Below are 22,731 nucleotides of genomic sequence, written 5' to 3' on the forward strand. Positions count from 1 at the left end.
TTTTCAATATAGCACAAATATAGTTCAAAGATATCACAGGAATTACTATGCTTATAAGGAGAGTTGTTGATTCATTGTGTGAATTTGTCTAGAAATAAATCATGTATTAATTTTCTGAATTTTTTCTTATACTTGTGAAATGTTATATTTATATTATATTCAAGAATGATTGAAAATTCTAAGTTTAGAGGAAATAATTTTTAAATTTTAGAGATTTTTTAGTTAAATAAATCACATACAGAATTGGAAAATATTTCATAATTTTATTTATTCACCTTTCTTAATGGGATGAGTAAACCTCAACCAGCCTTTACAATAGTAGATTCTATAAATTTGCAGCTGCCTGACAGGGCAAGAAAATCTCACTTGGAATCGGAGGTATCAGGAAGCATAATATGACCTTAGTTTGTGTTCTCTTGCATATCACATCAATGTAAGATTTCGTGGTTGTCTGGTTTTGCTATATATCATTCTGTACTATATGGCATTATACATTTGCCAGTCTATTTTTTAAACTTCTTATAGTTTTTAATAGTAATAAATATTATCTAAAGTTATAAGGTTATGAGAGAAGTAGCAATTATATCAAGTGGGCTTATAATTAATACATGTTCTTTATTATTTAAGGAAAATATGAAAACTATGAAAATCAGATCTTTGGGTAAAGACTTGAAGCGTGAGTCACTTGTATCCAACAAATTGTCCATCAGTCATAGAGGCTGGAAAAGAAATGCAGAAGGGGCACACTCCAATACAGAATTTGTCTCAGAGACCAATAGAATTAAGACATCTATGTGGAAGAAAGTGAAATTTCAACAGCCAAGACGCCCAGTCACCCGAACAGAAAATGTCAGACTAGCTGAGAAACCCCAGGTGTCATTTTCTTTCTTAATCACAAAATGTATAGTAATTCATTATAGAAGTAGCATTCATTAAAAGTTTTACTTCAATATGTGTTTTCATCTGAGTTTCATGGAAAAAGTCCAACCTTCCTTCTCCTCCTCACCCCCTGTGTTCTATGGTGAAAAAAATTAGATTCCTTCTATAAGCACATCATTACAGTGTGTATAGAGTTCAGCTAACTGAAAGGCTCCCAGATAATACCTGTATGGGGGAAAGAACTTTGAATATGCATTTAAGGAGAAATACTCATATAAGATAAGCCTGTAATGTTGAGGATTTTTTATCTACTATTTATAGCCAAAAATACTTAAACAAATTCTATACAGGTTTTTACTCCTGTGGTCCAGGTTCTGAGAAAATCATGGTCATTCTTTGCAATGTATTAATTGTTGATAACACAACTAAGTGCTAAGACAGAATTTAATAAATATAGCACATCAGAATTTCTGTATCCAAATGAATGTGTTATTTTTTGTTGTTTTGTTTGGGGAACACACCTAGAGGTGGTCAGGGCTTTGTCCTGGTTTTGCATTCAGGGATCACTCCTGGCAGGGATCAAGAGCAATATCAGATCCAGGGTGCTGGCCTGGAAATATGTCCACTATAATATCTCCCTGGTCTCAAATTTGCAATTTTTAAAAAGTAAATACACATACATTTTTACAATATTGCTTTTTGATTTCTGAGAATTTGCCTTTATATTAAACTAATAATAATATTTCCTACAACCTGGTCAGCATTTGTCCTGTGCTAGATTCAGTGCTAAATTATTGCATAAATTATCTTATAACTATTTAAATATTTCATAGGCCATTTTTAATTTACTGATTTATCTTTAGTGCTGACCAAATTTAACTTTAAGTGCCTTTGTAATGTTACAAAAAGTTAAAAATTCACCCTTAAAATGTGGATAAGAGCCAGTATGGGAAATATTCAAATGAGTTGCCATATGCTCTGGAAGTAATAAACTAATTTGATCAGCAAATATCTTCTGAAGCTCTGTCCTTTGTGAAATAGTGTGTTAAACATTGTGTGAGACAAGATATTCTAGGTATGGTCCTTTCAAAAGGAATTATTCTGAATAATAGATTACAGAAATATTTCACCCATTCTTTTGTAATATTTTTGGCCGTAGTGTACAGACTCTTTCAGAAAATCTTTTATGATGAAGACTCATTACCTCCCAAAGCAGTCTTTTTCTATTCCAGTTTTGGGTAACTCATTCTTCTGATATATTTGAAATCTAGTTTCCTATAATTTTACAGTTTGGCTCTAAATCTTTCCTTGATACTATAGAAGTAAGGCTACATCCAGCTGTAATTTTTAGGATATTATTTTAAATTCTGTTATGGTTGATTATCCAAACTCTTATTTCCAGGAGATATTATTCAACTTTTATTTGCTCAAAATACTGCATATGCTTTAATATAAATAATTTTATCAATTTATAGTCCTGCCCTATTTAGCCCTAATTTTACTTACTAACTGTGCAATTTCAATAGTTGAGATTTCTTGCTTATTTTATAAGCAGGCTGAATGCTCCAAAAACATAGAAATGATTCCAAAATTAAAGTGTGCTCATGTGTGAGGATGATATATTTTAGACTTTAAATATAGAGATTCACTTATATTCAGAAATATATCTATTATGTGCCATTCTATATAGCATAAACTAGAAGGTATTCATCTGTGAGTAAAGCTAGTCATGGTCCCTGCCCTTACTACAGTTACAGTTAAGTAATGGAGACACAATCCAGTAATTATACAGCAAAACATAAACTCTTATTGTGTACTTTTTATGACAAGAAGCACAATTTCTAATCTTCTAATACGGGATTTGACTTTGCCTGAGAGAACAGTGAAATCTCAAAAAAAAAAACCAAATTTTAAGATTGAATTCCAACATCAGCAATGAAAAAAAATGAATATATCCACACAGTGCAAACATCATTTGCTAAAGAGGAAACATTTAATATGAAGAAACTTAGAAGACAACTAAGCTATGGGAAAAAGAGAGACTTGAAAGACTTAAAAGAGGTGATGGCATGAAACGAATAGGGAAGGTCCACAACCACACATGCTTGCAGAGTTTAATAAGGGCAGTTGCATTTATACTGAAAGCAGTGAAAGACTGCTGAAGGATTTAAAGCAAGGAACAAGAGTGAGCAGATTTTTCTTTAGAAAAGCTTGCTTTGACTAAGTATGAGAAAGGTTAATAGAAAGCAGAGTGAGTGCTGACATATCAGTGAGAAGGCTATTACCTGAACAATATAAGTCTCAGGAATTCGTAAGAATAGCAGAATAAAGAAAAATGGATATATTTGTCCCTTAGATGTTGTTTTAAGGAAGAAACACTAATCTGGATAGCATACATATAGGGCGTGATGCAGAGGCAATTGGCAAGAAGAACGACAGAATTTCTGACTCTTGCACCAGCTTGAATGACAATTTAATTTATTGAAGGGGGGAATCCAAGAAGGTGATTGGATTTATAGATCACCAATTTTCTAAGAAGATGCATGAGTTTAGGCAATATAGTTTGGGAAATCAAGGAAACCATGCCACCTAAGGAGTAATGTTAGGAGAAAAGAAAGACTAGACAAAATAGCTAGGTTTATTAATATTTTATGTCCAACTGAGAGGATAGATGTGCATAGGTACTTTCAAAGAAATGACCAGTGATGGGGGAAACTCCAGGGTTTAATTTTTTTCATTAAAATCAAGAGAGAGGGAGGAAAGCAGTTCAGGAAGAGAAGGCAAAAGACCTAAATTCTACTGAGAGACCAAAATCCTTAAAATGTTTTTTGACTTAGTAGTAGTGGTGTTAGTCTCCATAAATCAGATGGAGGGAGAGTTTTCTGGTTATTCTGAAGAAGGATAATACTCGATTAGAATGAGTGGTTTAGCAAGTGGACAGTAAGGTAACGGCACAGGCTACATGTTAACTCTTGGAAAGGTACAAGGATGTCATCTCAGAAGATAGTGTATAGCTAAGAAAACCTATAATGAGATCAAAGACAAGGAAAATGGTCTTAATATACACTTGAAAAATTAATTTAGGCCAGAGAGTGAGAGAAAGGCACTTTCCTTGCATGAATCAAACCAGTGTTCTATTCCAGCAATAAAAATAGTCCCTCATTATTCCCATTAATAGCTGTCTCATTCAAAGAAGAATGTGAATATCCATATGGGATTATTATTCAGCAGAAAAACAGTAATTCATACAGATTCTTTGAAAAATACTAAAATCACCTAGATTCATAATTAGAAACAATAGCTTATACTAATAATTTCATATTTAATTCATCTTATGTTTTTTGATTATTACATATTGTTAACCTTTACATTCTCATATCAAAACCATATGCTTCTTGAAGGCCAGAAATAGAATTTTAACTATTGTATAGAAGTCTGTAATTAGTAGAAGTAAATTGAAGGAAAGAATTATGTGATTTAATGTCTATCATTGATTGCTACTAATCCTTGTATGTTTTTTGATAATACCATGGTATAGGCCTCTTCGTGGGAAATGAAAAGAAAGCGGAATCAAAACCTTGTGCAGGATTGTACAACTTTGATTGAAGTTGAAGACAGCATCAGAGATCCAGATGTAATCCTGGTGAGATAAAGTTTACTGACAAAGTGACAACTTGAGATGTATTTACATTCCCAAAGATTAGAGAAATCCAAGAAGCATTTCACATTAGTGCTTCAAAGTCACTGAAATATTTAGCTGAATAGCCTAATTGAGGGGTAAAGAAAAAGACTCAGAAAAGTTAGTTAAGTTTCTTGTCTACAGCAACTATTAACAAGGTGAGAAGTGTTTATATGTGTGTGTATACATATGTTATATTTATGCGTATTTAGAGAAATTGAAATATAGCCTATAACCTGACTATCAAAATTCAGAGCACCTGAAGCCTTTTTAAGTTGAGAATACAGACTTTCACCAGAAAGTATAATTTCAGATTAACAAACTAACCACCAAGAAAAGTCTAATTTTTAAAATATGGACATATTTTCTTTCTACTTTCCTAGATTAGGTACTTCTGGTTCTCAGTAGTAAAAATCAAGTTCAGTTTATCTGTCTCCAACCCCAATAGATTGTTGTCTCACTGAATCAAGTGTGAGAGGTATTTAGGAAGTATTAAAGACTGCAATGTCATATGAAGAATGTTTGACATGTAAAACCATGTTAAAACTACTATATGTTCATTAGATTAGCATCCTTTGTGTTATATTAAAAATTGATTTATATATGAGAAGTTTATGTCAGGAAAAATTTCTCCTTGGTATTTTCTTTATCAGAATATGGATTTTATTATTCATAAGTTCTCTTTTTACCTCGATTACCTAGAAAATTACCTAGAAAATTCCAACTATAATTTAATTTAGAAAACAATGACTATAATCAACTAGATGGTTTCTATTCTCTTATATAATATAAATAAAAAGATTTATAACTGGCTAGGCCTCATTGTACATGTCTTCAAGATAAGGTACCTCAAATACTACTTGGAGTTGTGGAGTAGGTTTTAATTGCAAATGAGCCAATAAAGAACATATGTCTTCTGAGTTTAGTTTGTTATGTGCCCCTCAGAAGATAATCATAATGATAAAATATATGATAAACTAATAATTAAGTGTTAGTTTTTGGGGGGTAAATTAAAAAAATAATATAATCAACTCCTATGTGTCCATTTGCCATACCCAAACATGGCAACACTTACAGACAAATTGTGCTTCCCTGTGTCCCCTTTTTGTCTTTCTCACTTTCCTTCCAGGCATCATCCAGTTTCATGCATTAATATTTTTAAGAAGTTCTCTGAAGGGATGTTGAAAAGGTGTAGGAGTGATTTGTGAATGGGAACAAGAAAAAAAAAGTCATGTTAACAATAAAGAACTGAATCCAGGACACGAAGAAAGGGAACACCAAAGTATTTTCAAAGCAAAGGGTCAAGATTAAATCAGAGACCAGAAAGAAAGAAAAAAACTGCAATGAGTGTTGTAATAATGCTGCCTTTAGTTGCCTCTTTGAAGCAAAATGTGATATATCTGTACCTGGGAACAGTCCTAGTCACCACCTGCTTTGCAGAATCTTCAAAGTCTTTGGAGGTTTTCATGTTGCCTTTCCTTGTCACCTCTAAGATTCACATAAGTTTTTAGCTAGTCATTTTTCATAAATTAGGAATGACATTTATATTAAAATGGCTATTGTCCTTTTATGTAATATTTCTCAGGTTCTTACGTTACCTGTTCATATGTGTGTGGTCTGACATATTTGTGTCCCTGTGATCTTAGCAGCATGCCTGTTTTCAAATTTGTGCTCCCTAATTAATTTGAATGAATATGCATTATACAGAGATGCACATTAAATTCTCTTTTAACTACAGTTGCAGTAATTCAAGTAGGAAGGAATTGCTTCTGGATACTTGCCTATCTCTACTTTCTTAAATTTTAAAAATATTTTTTTTTAAAAAAGGTGTTTGTACTTGGACTCCTTTGTAGTTATTTTCTGATTGTGGTGCTTATGCTTATGTGTATGTGTGTGTGTGCGCACACACACACATACTTTAATTCAAACCCTATACCTGTCATATTTAAAGAGTAAAGATACTCATAACTAACAGTAGTATAATAAGTCATCGCTCAAGGAAGAGCAATTAGCTGGCTCAATTGACACAGTATATCCTTCCCTACAATAAGCTGGGCTTTTATTCATTTGGTAGATTTTCTGGGATTCTGACTGGACCTTTCTTTCAGATGTAATAGGCTCAGAAATAAGTTGCTGAACACACTTAGGACATCTGTTGGGATGATTTCATGATAAATTCCTTAAATTGTTGCATAATATCATAATGGCTGTTGCATCATTTCAAGATAAATAGAGTCTCAGTTCAGTTGGAGAACACATCTAACTTACGCTGTACTTTATGCCAATTTCATGGTCTGGTATATTACAGTCCACAATTGTTGGTGGGCTGTGTGCAGAATCCTGTAAGGCTTCCTCTAAAAGCAACCTGCTGTATGTTTACTTCCCCCAAAGGGACAATGTTACCAATGTAACTATATCACTAAAAGGCACTGACCCAAATCCTTATTTATACCTTTATTCGTTTAAATTTTATTTTAGCCACCATGATTCACAATACTGCTCAGGATTGGGTTTTATGCGTACAGTGTTCCAACACTGCACAGCCCATCAGAATATACACCTCTCTCCACCTTTCCTTCAGGCTCTGCCTCTCAACATCACCCTATCCTGTCTCCCTAGTATGGTAGGCTCAGTTCTGCAGAGCAGTTTCAGGTTATATTGCTTTGGGCCATTTATTATTCCCTCATTATTCTTTTTTATATCCCACATATAAGAGAGATCTAGTGCTCTCCTTTGGGCTTACTTCACTCAAGCATGAAACTCTCTAGTTCCATTCACATAGCAGTAGATTGCATTACTTCATATTTTCTTATAGCTGACTATTGGTAACTGTATAAAAATTCATAGTTTCTTATGCAACAATCTGTTCTTGGAAACTCGAGATGTTTCTATATTTTGTCTGTTGTAAAGAGTGCTGCAGTGAACATAGAAGCACTGTGTCTGTTTTGGGTAGTGTTTGGGCCTTGGGGTAGATGCCTAGAAATAGAATTTCTAGGTTACATGGAAGCTCAAATTCAGATTTTTGAGACAATTTCGTGTTGTTTTCCCAAAAAAGGTTGGATCAGTCAACATTCCAGATTCAATCAGTGGTGGATGAATATTCCTTTTGCCCCACATCCCTACCAGTAGTACTAATTGTTTCTGTTCTTTTTGATGAGTGCCAATCTCACTGGCATGAGGTGCTATCTCAGTTTTTGTTGTTTTGATTTGCCTTTCCCTGGTGATTAAGATGGAGAGCATTCTTTTTCATATATCTGTTTATCATCTGAGTGTCTTCTCAAAGAAAATTTCTGTTCATTTCTTCTCCCCAATTTTTATAGGATTGGTTCTTTCTTTTTAAGTTTTACAAGTGCTTTATAGATCTTGTATATTCTTTGTCAGATGAAAGCTGTGGCTAGCATCCTTACCCTGTCCTACCTGTTATTCTGTGAATGTATTTTTAATGTTGTTTGGAAAATGACTCTGTTATGATCAACACATTCTTTCTTATGCTATAATATTTTGAAATATTTTTTGAAAGGATTTTTTTTGGTATCAGACACTACATCTTCTTCTTCTGAGCTTTGGACATACCTCATTCTGGTACTTGTGCTGGTAGCTATATAAATTTTAGCATGGTAATACTCATACTTATATCTTCTCAGATTTATATTGAATATGACCATCATTGGTTAGTTTTCAGCCATATTCTCCTAAGTCACCTTATCTGCTTTCATTCCGTGTTGCAATAGTTTGGTCTTCTACTTGCTTCCTCCTGATCCACTTTTGAATGTTATTCTTTTTCTGGTTCTCCAAAGTCTGGCTGAAACTCTTTTGGGGAAAAGGAAATTTGGAGAGACACCTGAAGTGTTTGGTGGCTACTCTCAGCTCTGGGTTAATGACACTTCCAGTAGTGCTCAAAAGACCACGTGGTGCTAGGGATTCGACCAGAATCAGCTGCATGCAAGGCAAACTTTTTTTCTCTTTTTTGCTTTTGGGTCACACCTGGCAATGCACAGGGGTTACTCCTGGCTCATACACTCATGAATTACTCCTGGCAGTGCTTAGGGGACCATATGGGATGCTGGGAATCGAACCTGGGTCGGCCACATGCAAGGCAAATGCCCTACCCGCTGTGATATTGCTCCAGCCCCAAGGCAAACTTTTTAACACCTATTCTCTCTCTGATCCTTGAAATTGTTATTTAAAAATAAAATGTATTTGTTTTTACTTTTCCCCATGAGATAAATCTTATTTTCTAAGTAGTTTTGGATGTTAGGTTTTGTTCTATGTTGGTATTACTTCTCACATGCTCCCAATTCATTCATGTGCTTTTGAGATTTGTTTTCTATACCTTGCTGCTGCTTCTGATTATATATTTTGTTAGTATTACATCCATAAAATTTCCCCTTTTTTGATATTAGCATACAGCTGGCCTTTTATTCAGCACCTGACTTTCATTTTTGAAGCCCATGAAATAATAATGTTACAAATGTTCTTGATAAAACTTTGTATGTTTTTTGCAGCTGTGGAAATTTTCAACAGGGTTTCAGTTTCAACTCCAGGAAATTTTTCTAGAGATTAAGACCTGGCCATGACTTGGAGGCTGTTCTCTCATTCTGGGCAACTCAGAGAAGGGACCAGCAAGTAAAATGTGGTTGTTGGTCATGTGGGGGAAAGATGATGCGGGCCAAATATAGACTAGAGATTGAACGCAATGGCCACTCAACACCTTTATTGCAAACCACAACACCTAACCAGAGAGAGAGAACAAAAGGGAATTCCCTGCCATAGTGGCAGGGTGGGGTGGGGGGAGACGGGACTGGGAAGGGGGGGTGGGATGTTGGGTTTACTGGTGGTGGAGAATGGGCACTGGTGAAGGGATGGGTTAGATGGGTTATCAAACTTTGTAAGGGAGAAACATGAGCACAAAAATGTATAAATCTGTAACTGTACCCTCACGTTGACTCACTAATTAAAAATAAACTATTAATAAAAAAAAAAAAGAATATTAGGTAAACAAAATGGTTAGGCAGAATGCATAAGACAAAAATTGTTTTATAGTCCATTATTTATACACTAGACTACTATACATTATTTGCTTATATCGTGCAAATCACTATATGAAAATAATTTTCTTTTGATTTTAAAACAGTCTATTTCCTAGAATTTATTTTCAAAAGTAAAAATCAAGTGCATTACCCAAGATTTGAAGATGATATAAATTAAATTATTGTTGAAATGCAAAAAAAAAAAAAAAAAAAAAAAAAGACCTGGCCATGAAAATAATGAGAAGTCGGGGGTCTTGTTTTGCTTATTTGTTTAAAGAACATCTTAATTATCTTAAAAATGCCCTAGATAACATCTTAGTGAAATCTTTGTAAATGTTGTTAGGGCTATTGGTATATATTGTGGCAGAATTTTTCCATTATTCTTCACAATCCTATTAATACTACTATAGTTCCTATCCCCATTTCAGAGTAATAAGAAATCACTTTATTGTTCTCTGACCAAATAAAACTATTTTTCTGTATTTGTGTGTGCACACAGGTATATGTGTGAGCATATATATTTCCTGGAGTTATCTCTTATTTCTATGTGACCTCATAAAATTCATATACTGTTCTGATCCTTGTAATAGCCTCAGTCCTAGTGCTCTATTTTAATTTCAATATTAAGTAACAATGAAAGTGAAATGATTCAGTAACCCAAAAGCAGACAATGAAAAAGAGCAAATAATTGGTAAAACAGTTCCCAAACCAACTGCGTTCATCCTAATTGTATGCATTTATTTTTCTGTTTAACAACCTTCTTTTTTTAAGGAGAAAATTGCATTGGTGTTTCAATAATATGATTTCACATTATTGATCTGTCCTCAGTTTTCATGGTAGTGATGTCTCTATTGCGGCCAACAATTACCAGAAATTTCATGGGTATAACCAATCCCTCTACAAGCTACAATTCAGAGTTGCTCCAAGGGCTTTGAGGGGAAAATTGTGTTACTCTTCAAAGCCTCATTCATCAATTCACTGAAAGATTTATAGACAGAACCAGAGTTATACAGCCCCTCACCTAAAGGAAAGTTTCATAAGGGCAACTTAAATGTATCTGAATAATAAATTATCATATTGTACTGTCAACTATCAATTAGGGCAGATTTACTCTACAATATATTAGTGATTTTGAAGGATACAAAAATTGTAGTAGACATAGCCTTAATTTAAATTCAGAACTATATGCCTCATGCCATTTGTATCAACTTTTGGTCTTTTTTCCCTTATGTGTAAAATGGTGGTAACATTATCTATCTAATCCTCAAGGACGTTGTTAGAATCACTGTCACTGTCATCAAGTTGCTCATCGAGTTGTTCAAGCAGGCACCAGTAACGTCTCTCATTCTGAGACTTATTGTTACTGTTTTGGGCATATCATATACTCTGGAGAGATAGCACAGTGGTAGGGCGTTCGCCTTTCACTTGGCCAACCTGTGTTTGATTCCTCCGCCCCTCTCGGAGAGCCCGGCAAGCTACCGAGAGTATCTTGCCCGCACAGAGCCTGGCAAGCTAGCCTTGGCATTGTTAGAATCAGTGGAATTATTTGTAACACAAAAAATTATTTTTTCTGTTATAAAAATATATTTTTAAATCACCCTTTGTAATCTAAAGAGTTCAAATTCAGGTTTAATAGGGTAGATTAGGCGAATGGAATATTGATTGAAAATTGAGAGAATAAAATTGCCTTGTGGAAGTAAAGAGGAAGCTATAGAGTGGAGTGTGTATGTGAGAGAGTGGAGGGGTCAAGCATAGGAGGGTTAGCCACCGAAACAGAAACATTTGGTGTTGTGGAATTAGTGAGGCTGAAGGTATAGAAAGAGAAATGAGGCAGCTGAGAGAGGTAAATGTGAAAATAAAGATGCTTAATGACAGTTTTGTAGCACTTTTGCACTGTAGCACTTTCGTCCCATTTATTGATTGCTCAAGTGAGCACCAGTTACGGCTGAAGTCTCCATTGTGAGACATGTTGTTACTGTTTTTGGCATATTGAATACACCATGGTTAGCTTGCCAGGCTCTGCCATGTGGGGGCGATACTCTCAGTAGCTTGCCAGGCTCTACTAGAGGGATTAACGAATTGAACCCGGGTCGGCCGTGTGCAAGGCAAGCACCCTACCCGGTGTGCTATTTTCAAAAAAAATTTGAGGAATCTTCATCTTGTTCTCTAGTTTACTACACCCCTCTGCAGTGTCTGTGGATTCTTTCCCTCCACATTCCCTCTGATTCTTGTCTTTTGAATAACAGCTATCATTGAGATCTTGTCTCATTATTGTTTTGATTTTCATTTGCATAAAAATGGATGATAAACATCTTTTCATTTAGCCTAATGGCCATCTGCATGTCTTTGGAGAAGTATCTTTCTGACTATTTCTTAGTTAGAGTCTTTGGTTTTCCTTTTTCAGTTTTATGAGTTCTTTGTGTATTTTGTATATTAACACCTTGTAGGTCTATGGTGTATAAATATATTTTCCCACTGGGTAGCACTTCTCTTGGTTTTGAGATGCTTCTTTTGCAGAGGATTTTTAGTTTTATATAGACTCATTTGTTTTTTTTTCTTACTTTAGTGGTAATTTTATTTAATTCTTCTTTATTTTATTTTAATTTGGAGATCTCACACCTGGTGGCACAGGGCATCAGTGCGTTCCAGGGACTGAACTTGGGGCCCCTCCTGCAGTTCTTCGAGTCATCTCACCAGTCCCTGTGGCAATTATTTTTACTTATTAATTTTAGTTTTGGTCACACCCAGTAGTTCTCTGTGGCTATTTTTAGCTTGATATTCAGGGATTGTTCTGGTGGTGATTGGGAGAGATAATCTAGTACCAAGGATTGAACCTGGGTCTCCTTGTGCAAAACATGTGTGTCTGTCCATAGATTAGATTATATCTCCTGTAATTTTACATTGAACTTGGCCATAGTGTTTCCTCCACAACTGACATTGTCTTCAGTAAAATATGTATGTTTATTAATCCACAATTGAGTTGGACTAGATGGTCTCCAGTTTTGAATTCTGCTTTGGGGTGTCATGGTAAGAATCAAAACTGGTCTTCTCTGTGTCATATAAATAAGATAATTGCCTATTAACAATAGTATTAATAACCTGTGACATGGAGTTCATAATTTTTCAGAGAAAGAAGAAATTTCTTTGTCCTAGGATAATTTAAGTTTCTTCATAGTAGGAAACATTTTTTAAAATTTTTATTACTAAGTCATTGGGGTACAGTTACAAACTTATGAACTTTCATGTTTGTATTTGGTTTACATCCCACCACCAGTACCCATTCTCCTCCACCAATTTTCCCAGTTTCCCTCCCACCCCCCCCACCCCAACCCCTACCACCCTACCCTGCCTCTGTGGCAGGGCACTCCCTCCCATTCTCTCTCCTGTTGGATGTTGCAGTTTGCAATAGAGGTATTGAGCGGCCATCATGTTTGGTCTATAGTCCACTTTTTGGTATGCGGCTTTCAACCCGAGTGGGTCCTCCCAATATTCTCTACTAGGTGTTCCCTTTTCTGTCTCTGATGCCTTTTTCCCCAGCATGTGAGACCAGTTTCCAATCTGTGGGGCAGACCTCCTGGTTCTGATCTCTACTACTCTTGGGTGTTAGTGTCTCATTCTGCTACTTTATATTCCACATATGAGTGCGATCTTTCTATGACTGTTCTTTCTTTCTGACTCATTTTGCTCAATAGGACACTCTCCATGTTGATCCAATTATAGGCAAATTTCATGACTTCATCTTTTCTAACAGCTGCATAGCATTCCATTGTGTAGATGTACCAAAGTTTCTTTAACCAGTCGTCTGGTTTTGGGCACTCCGTTTTTTCCAGATTTTGGCTACTGTAAATATTGCTGCAATGAACATAGAAATGCATATGTCATTTCTACTATACCTTTTTGCCTCTCCGGGGTATATTCCCAGGAGTGGTATTGCTGGGTCAAATGGGAGCTCAAATTCTAGTTTTGTGAGAATCGTCCATATTGTTTTCCAAAAGGGCTAAACCAGTCAGCATTCCCACTAGCAGTGAAGAAGAGTCCCTTTCTCCCAACATCCACGCCAATACCGGCTGTTTTTATTTTTTTGGATGTGGGCCAGTCTCTGTGGTGTGAGATGATATCTCATTGTTATTTTGATCTGCATCTTCCTAATGATTAGTGATGTTGAGCATTTTCTCATGTGACTCTCAGCCATTCAGGTTTCTTCTTTGGGAAAGTTTCTGTTCATTTCATCACCCCATTTTTTGATCGGGTTGACAGTTTTCATCTTCTGGAGTTCAACCAGTGTCTTGTATATCCTTGATATCAACCCTTTATCAGATGGGTTTTGGGTAAATATCCTTTCCCATTCTGTAGGCTGTCTTTGTACTTTGGTCACTATTTTTTTGAGGTGCAGAAGCTTCTTAGTTTAAGATAGTCCCATTTATTTATCTCTGTTTTCACTTGCTTGGCCAGTGGTGTGTCATCTTTGAAGATACCATTCGCTTCAGTGTCATGGAGGGTTTTGCCAACCTTGTCTCCTGCGGTCTGGGGATCTGAAGCCCCCATCCCCACCTTACTGCTCTTAGTCACCTCTCCTCGCTGCCCTGACCCCCTCCTCTTGCCCAAGTAACCGGGACTTCCCTGTTGTGACCCTTCCCAGCGAGGAGGAATCATTTTTATAAGTGAGAAGAAAGACTAAGAAAAATTGAAGGCGGGAAAGTAGAGAAAACTGCATGGGCAGAGATGTGGAAGCAGAAGTATAGCTACGGTTCTTCCGGAGAATTCAGAAGAAAATATTTTGATTACAACTGAGTGTGCTAGGATGTTTTTGAATAAATTACATTTGAATCCAGCCAATTTAGGATAAAAGGCAGTTTTGCGCAGAGTAACAGGGAATGGTTGTCTATTTGAGAAAAACTAGAAAAGCAGTTGGGAAAGCAATTTACTTGACAAATCAAAGGCTTTGAAAGAGTTATGTTCCTGATATATTTTGGGGGAAAATGTAGTTTTGAAGAAAATGGAGGATATGAAATGAGAAAAGTGAAGTCCAGAGGAGTACCTGGGCTCAGATTATATGGGAATTGATATTCTTTTTTTCTTACTATGTCATTTTTCTTTATGGAATTTAGGTTATCTGATATTAAATCATGTATTCATCTTTTAATTTATATCTCTAAGAAAGTAAGCCTAATTAAGGCATAATTATTTTTACCATATTGTTTATCATATATATTCTGTACCATACATTTACCATATCTTTTCTTACCATGCAAAACCTGGCCCAAACTGGGAACTCCATTTTTTGTAATCATCGAATAAGGGAAGAGCCTAGGACTGTTGCATGAAGTGATCGATCAGTTGGTCAGAGGCACAGAAATATAACATTTTCTATGGAAAAGTGAAAACAAATGAGACCTTTAAATTGGTAGGAACATATTTATAAGCCTGGAAGTCTTTATGGGTTTTGAGTGTTTTTTCATAATAATGAATGATTGAGGTGGGGGTAGAAGGATAATAAAGTAGAAGAAATCTATTAAGTAACATTTAGTGCTTAAGCTTTCTCACCAACAATCAAGTTAATGCTGTGCCACTTACTGGTATTTTCTTTTCTTCTCTCTAATTTATGTATGATTTGTTTATCCTTTTAAGTAGCTCTTTCAAGGACTTGAGAATGTGTTACTATGTTGATCCATGCATCCTTTGGAGAACTGACAAATCCCATTCTGCTCATTATTAACATAATTTAATGTATTTGAAACACCATGTTAAGGCTTAACTATAATCTCATTTACTGTGAGGGAGGTGTTATCAGATTCATGACTGAGGTAAAAGTCATAGAAATGAGATATCCCCAAAAACTGCAGAGTATGAAATACAACTAAGCCTAAGTGATTGAAGAACATTTACATAATTAAATTAAGCCATGTAAGTAAAAAATTTGTAATTTGATGTCAAAATATACAGGCAGTACCATTGAAAAGATAAATACATATCTTCTTATTACAGCATAAACAAAACAGACCTTCAAAACTACAAGTTTTGTAATGGAAGGGGCTATCCTATGAATTAAGCTGTTTGTATAATGTTATTTTAAGGTGAAATTAAAGTCTGTGAATTGTTTACCCAAAATCCATTAAATATTTTTCTTCTTTTAGTATAAAGAATAAATAAAATACAGTAAAGGCAAGAAAGGAAGAAGTTTCTCCCCTACTAGAGACGGTACATCCCTCTATGTCCCTGTATAGATCTCTTCCAGGATAAGGATATAGAACTGAGCCTTTGGAAACAGTTCTAACAAGGAGGAATTTAAGAAATGAACTAAAGAATGAAATTTGAAAATGTAATTTAAGGAAAGTGTACTAATAATTAGACCAATAAAATATTATTTTTGTGGGATAGTGGGATAATTTTTATGTTGATTGTTTTTCCATCTTATTTTCTTGTCATCATAAAGAGTTACCAATGAAAATAACTGATCAGGATCATCTTGGGTTATAGCAAAGTAATCATAACAAAAAGCTTTAAGTAGTCTTCACAAGCTTAATATGACTTTTCCATTTATTGCTAAAGAAAATAATCTAAAGTGATAGCACAGTGGGTGGGGTGTTTGCCTTGCATGAGGCTGATCTGGGTTCGATTACTCTGCCTCTCTGAGAGCCCGGCAAGCTACCAAGAGTATATCCCAGCGTGGCAGAGCCTGGCAAGCTCCCCGTGGAGTATTCAATATGCCAAAAACAGTAACAAGTCTCACATGGAGACGTTACTGATACTCGCTCAAGCAGATCGATGAACAATGGGATGACAGTGACAGTGTGTACATAATAAAAAAATGTAATTAAAAGTTGGGGATTACATGTAGCACTGGCACTGTTAAAAGTTGGAGATAATATGTAGAGAGATTTTTTCCCCCCTTTATCAAGACAAACCAAAGAAACCTTTAAATTTTATGTTACATCAGAAATAGTTTGATATTTTAAAATAAATTTACAAAATAAATTTTTAAATGTACACTTATATTACTATCTGAGGCATACATTTATTTAAAGTATTAAATATAAAAATATTTTTACTGACTAAAGTAGCTTAGATTTAATTTTATGTGTTCTTTCCTAACTACAAGGTGTTTTTCCTCTTGATTTTGGTAAAGTAGAAAATGGCAATGACAGATATAGTTTTCTGTTGCTAGGCTACATGTATGCCCATTTATTCTGCTTTCAACAGCACAGTCAAAGAAAAAGATATGTGCATATATAAATTTGCATATATATGTATTATATATGTACAGAAAGCATTAGTATATATTTGTATGTATATTAATATAATCTATAATATATAATGTAATGTTAAGTATATAGCATATATGTTTATGCAAATATGTGAGTGCATCTACAATATCATCCCAGAGGCATACATGATATATGCATGCCCACATTCATATATACCCACAACTTCCATAGTCTGAATTTCTTTAGCCCATTAGAAGGGGAGTCAAACATGGAGGATACTTATACAATGAGTAAGACTGTAAAAAAAGCTTCATGTCTTCCAGAAGGTAATAGGAGTGAGTAATCTGGCTATGCCTCAACGTCTGTTCAGAGGAATATAGATTGAATTTTGTACAGGAGCTCTTTACCTTATCCCTGTAATCTCCTTTTTTGTTTTTCACTATCTGTTCTCTCACTGTGTCAGAGATTTATCAAATAAATACATAAAGAGAACATTCTGAGTTTGTTTTTCCTAGGTAGTAAATAAACTTCTTTTAACTCTTCTTTCTCTTTTCTTTCTCTCTCTCCTGCCCTCTTCCCATTTTCAACCTTTCTCAAAGGCAGTTCAAAATGTAATTTTACTTTGTGTGAGCCTTGTAAAATGGATCTTAATAGAATTTCAAAACTGAAAGTAGGCTGGACTTCTGGATGGCATACTGCACCCTGAAATTTCTCAGCCCCCCAACCCCCCATCCATACTCCCAGCATCACACACATTCCCCTCACTTGCAGCTATCACTAAGTCTTCTAGTCTTGCATCCAACACATTGACATTTTACAATGTCAATTTCTGAGATTTTTGTCAAAATGCCCCAGCCCTCAGTATTCCAATTGAATTTCCCATTCCAATATTGCTTCCCATCATGCCTTGGGATCTCATGTCCCAGGACTCAACCACTGCAAATTTTTCATTGCACTCTTAAGCTAATGTTTTGGTCTGCTCTACCACTAGAGCAAAGACTTTCTGGTTGCTTCTGATGAATCAAATATGTGGTTCTTTTGTTGGAAGTAGTTTACATAAAATAGGGATTTAAAATATTTAGAAAATATTGTTAAACATGGAAAAATCCCCATAAAGAGATACTATATGTAAATATGTTGGCTGTAATGCAAGTGTCCTTGAAATGCATGTTAATATAATTTTCTTTAACCCCTACCAGTGTCTACCTTCATAATTTGTACACAAACTGTACTAGCAATGTTATGATCTCTCTCACTGATGTATTTTCTGCTGCTTCAGGTCCTTTTGCCTCCAGTAATATGTCTTAGAAATTTGCCGAGTTTTATATTGAAAGTTTGTTTTTCAGGTTTTGGATGAAAGCCCAGCTGATCTCCCACTGAAAAAGGAAGAACAGAAAATTCCTCTTATGAAAAAAGGTAAAAACAATTCTTATTTACTAGATGAGCTGTTACAATGTATGAATTATTTTAAATATGACATGTATTTTATATGTTAGACACAGATTTTTTTTAAAAATAGCACTTTGGAGTAAAAAAAATTAATTTGTTGTTTCCAAAAGTGGATGGGGTTGTGGGTAGAGAGTGACTTACCAACATCATGTGCTTTGAAGGACTAGAGAGATATTCCCTGCCTGGAAAGGGTGTACCCCCAAATTACCACACTGCCTGAAGTTCACTAACAGGGTACTGATATGACCCTCTATTAGTGAATTATATTTAGAATTCTCCCAAGGACTGATATTATATCTATAATTTTTTAAATTTATTTTGAAAGATAATGACAGTCCACTATTTGCAACCATTTAGTTCTTTTCCTGCTTTTCCTATTCTTAAGAAATGATCAACAACATAATACATGAGACTCCTAATGCCTGTTTATTTTTCCAGGCATAATTCATATGTAATATATCCTGCTTCTGCACTCCACTCTTATTTAAATAAATTCATTATTTTCATTGCCACTTTATTCTGAAATAAAGTTTTTGGGTGTGAAGCAAGATGGTTTTTATTGAAATAAATTTACTTAGAAAGATGTAAGGGGAAAGAGAGGAAAAACATGTTCAAGAGAGAACATGGGTTTCTCCTAGGCAGAAAATGACTTAAAAAGTGAGATACTAGTTCAGGAGAGCATGGGGGCTTGAAAGAGCAAGTCTCCAGTGGCTTTTGGGAAGGAGGGCATACACAATCCTCCCAAACAGTGTAAGCCTGGAATTCTCTGGATACATAAAAAAAGTTAATCTTGGTGTTGTCACAAAGACCTTTTATAATCAAATCACAAAGTTTAGATTCTTCTTCAGCTTCTTTTCTGAGAGGTCCAACCTTCTCTGGGAAGCAGCTTCTCCATCTTCAAAGAGTTAAGGTTTTGCATCTCAAATAAGAAGCTGTCTTCATGCCTTTGGGCTATTATAGAGCTAAGCAATTTCTTCTTAAAAGTTACTATTTCCCAAAAGCTCATTACAGCTCCCCCACCTCCTGCAACCCCCCCTACAGATTTCACCCCCTTAAATATTTAAAGAATAAATGGTGAATTTTGGGTCTTCTGTCACTTCTTCATACTGACAATGGGTGCAGAGGACTGCCTAGGGAGTGAAATTTCCTAACTAATGGGGCCCAGACAGTGCTTTGTTGGGTTTCAGAATCTGAAGGACAAAGCATTTAGATTAGAGAACCTTTAACAACATTAGAGCCTGGAGGAGAAGAGCTTTCCCTGGTCTAAGGAGAGTGTTGTGTTTAAGGAAACAAGAAAACATTATTGGCTCTAGCATAATTTTTTGTTCCTTTTCTTCGCATGCCGATAAAAGAACATGTTAGTTTCTGGTTTGTTTTTTTTTCCCAAGTCAGGTGACTGGAAAAGGAATGTTCAAAGTTAAAAAATAAGTAATTTAGTTTTTAGTGTTGGGTTTTCTTAAGTGATAGCACAGCTGGTAGGGTGTTTGCTTTGCACACAGCCAAACGGGTACAATTCCTCCGCTCCTCTCGGAGAACCCAGCAAGCTACTGAAAGTACCTCGCCCGCACAGCAGAGCCTGGCAAGCTATCTGTGGCGTATTCGATATGCCAAAAACAGTAACAGTAAGTCTCACAATGGAGACGTTACTGGTGCCTGCTTGAGCAAATCGATGAGCAACACACAGTGACAATGAGTTTTTTAAAGAGAAAAAGGAGAGAAAGGAGAAAGCTGTAATGATGAAGTCTTTGATGGGTTCACAGTAGTATCTGATTCACTCTGTCAGAGTCTGTTCATTGGCAATGTGGATGGAGCTAGTTTTATCCTGGAGAGATGAATCCAACAAGAAATTCCATTAAGTTTTACAGCAGTGAGTGCTTAAGAGAACTGGATAAGGTCCCATCTTTTTAGGCCATTGTGCTCCAAAAGGGACAGAGTTTTCCAGATTTTTTTAGCAAAATCCAATATCAGGCTGAATTTTGGTTGGGAGAAGTAAAATGGCATTGCCATATTCTTGAATTGCCTGCTGAACCTGTCCTAAATTAATATCATGCTTAGTATGCCTGTGCCAAAATAAGTTTTAAATAAGCTTTCTTGGTCTCAACATTATCACAGCTCTTTGATTCCTCATTCACAATCCTTACTGTATCAATCCAGGCCATCATTTTGTGTTCACTATTGGTTGTAAGCTCTCCTGCTTTTCGTACAGTGTTGGTTAGGTAACCTAACCAGTTATTCATTCACATCTTTATTTTGAACACATTGGTAAGGTCCCCTTCAAAATCACACTTTTGCTTTTCAACTGTAATTGTGATCATTTCTAGTTCCACAATCAGAATTTCTTTCATAACAGTCTCTTAATTTTAAAGTGAATCTTTTAAATGTGTTTCAAACTATTAGCATGTCTTAAAAAATGTAACCACTGAATTCCCAAACATTAATAGAAAAATTATGATATGATTTTGATTCTAAAATTAATACATAATTTCAAATACTTATCCAAGATTTAGAAAGAACAAATTGTGAAATATTTTCCAATGACTGTAATTATATATTAGTTGGCTGTTGGGTTAAAAAAAGTTTACTTTGTATGCAAGTGAATAAGATCAATCAATAGTGCTTGCATTGTGTTGAGGAAAATTCTGGTCTTCATTTCTTCCTTAAAGCAGTCAGGAATATGCACAATATTTTGCTCATCACTTAAAAACTTTCCCTATCTGGCTATCAATAGCCCTAAACTTTTTGGCAAGGGTTTATTTGATGGAAGAAAATATTTGGACAGTTGCCACAAAACTTTCTGGAGAGTGTTGGAAGATAGAATCATTGAAATTACTAATTCTGTTCCCAAGACTTCTACAGATGAACTACACAAAGATGAAATTACAGGCTGTAATCAAGTCACTAATATCACTTTACTTCCATTTCTGAGGTTCCCTGACTGAGAAGACCTAGATGATGCTAGATCTCTTCTTTCCTTTTTTTGTTTTTGGGTCACACCCATGAATGCACAGGGGTTACTCTTAGCTCATGCACTCAAGAATTACTCCTGGCAGTGCTCAGGGGACCATATGGGATGCTGGGAATTGAACCTGGGTTGTCTTCATGCAAGGCAAACGCCCTACCCACTGTGCTATCACTCCAGCCTCAATGCTAGATCTCTTTTTGATGTAAAGTTTGACTCTTTACCAGAGACAAGTTACTGATTAAACTCTTCAGAGTGTCTTTGAATATGAACCCCACACAGAAGAGAGTGGGATATGAAGATGGGTAGAGGTGTTGTTTAGGCAGAAGCTTGTGAGTCTATAACAAGTCCTCACCTACTAGCTCATGCGTCCCAATAGCAGACATAAGATCTCACAATAAGACCCCCATGTGACTTATGTGAACTGGAGAGGAGAGAGACTGTCTCAAGAAGGGGATCTGTTGCTCTCTCCCAATCCACCTCTGCCACCCCAGCAATTCCTGGGAAATCTAGTACTGATAAAGTCCGTGATGAGCCCCTACACCGCACAGACCGTGTTCCACCAGCCCCATGACACATCTGGAAAACTGCACCTGACATTCACTTGTTCTGTGCAGTATGAGAGTTAATCCTCAATACCCGATTTCCTGGGGAGCCGTGAACTCAGGCTGGAGTGAGGGGTTGCTGTTTGCAAGATAGGAAAGTCAGTCCTAGACCTTACTCAGGTCTTCTGGGTCCTTTGTCTTTCTCTCAGAAAAGAATTTTAGGAGGAAATGAGCAGTGAAGTAAAGAATAGATTTTTTTTTGGAGTTTTTAAATAGGGGGAGGGAGGGAGGGAGGGAGAGAGAGAGAAAGAGAGAGAGAGAGACAGAGAGAGAGAGAGAGACAGAGAGACAGAGAGAGAGAGTATCGTGCTCAAGAGAGAAGGCGGGCATCTCCAAAAGTGGAGCGAGCTTCAGTACACATGCCAGCATTAGATATGAAGTTTCAAAGTACACATCTCAAGAGGGGAGATGAGGGCAGCTCCTGTGCTCAGGCACCACACACGCTTGGAAGCAACACATGGGCACAGGCAGCATATGCATGCACTTCCTTTGTTCAAGCTGGTTTCCATGGGGTTTATTCTATCTAAGCTGCCCTACTTGGGGCTTTCTACCTAGCTAAGAGTTCATTGTTAGGTTGGTTGCCAAACAGTAGGGTTGGGAGTAGTTGATGGTCTGCTTTGAAATTCTTTTCCTGACTTTTATTCCTGCTGGAATTTCTTTAGTAGAGGAAGTTCAGCCTTCTCTGGGTCTGTACTGGTGCCAGGTAAACGTCTTATCAGGCCTTAATCTGTGCTCAAAGGTGGATTTTTGCAGCCTTGGAGCTACTGGTTTTATTACTTCCCAGGAATTCATTGGAGTGGTGGAGGCAAGGCGTGGGGGAGTGTCTTCCCTATCTACCTGCCTGCTTCAAAAGAAATTTTTAAGTTGCTGAAGCTCTTAGATAATTATATACACTGTCTAATATTAGGTTATTTTAAGTATTCCT

At 36.0% G+C, this 22,731-nt stretch overlaps 1 protein-coding gene across 1 annotated transcript in view; it reads left to right on the forward strand.

Annotated features, from left to right (window-relative positions):
• MORC1 (MORC family CW-type zinc finger 1) overlaps nt 1–22,731 on the forward strand; it is a 164,580-nt gene that overhangs the window by 120,525 nt on the left and 21,324 nt on the right. The window contains exons 19-21 of the mRNA XM_055128982.1: nt 628–873; nt 4,418–4,522; nt 18,140–18,209. Of these exons, the coding sequence (XP_054984957.1) occupies nt 628–873; nt 4,418–4,522; nt 18,140–18,209 (421 nt within the window). The remainder of the gene's footprint in view (nt 1–627; nt 874–4,417; nt 4,523–18,139; nt 18,210–22,731) is intronic.

The sequence above is a fragment of the Sorex araneus genome, chromosome 2, assembly GCF_027595985.1.
Source record: "Sorex araneus isolate mSorAra2 chromosome 2, mSorAra2.pri, whole genome shotgun sequence".
In the NCBI taxonomy this organism is placed as follows: Eukaryota; Metazoa; Chordata; class Mammalia; order Eulipotyphla; family Soricidae; genus Sorex; species Sorex araneus.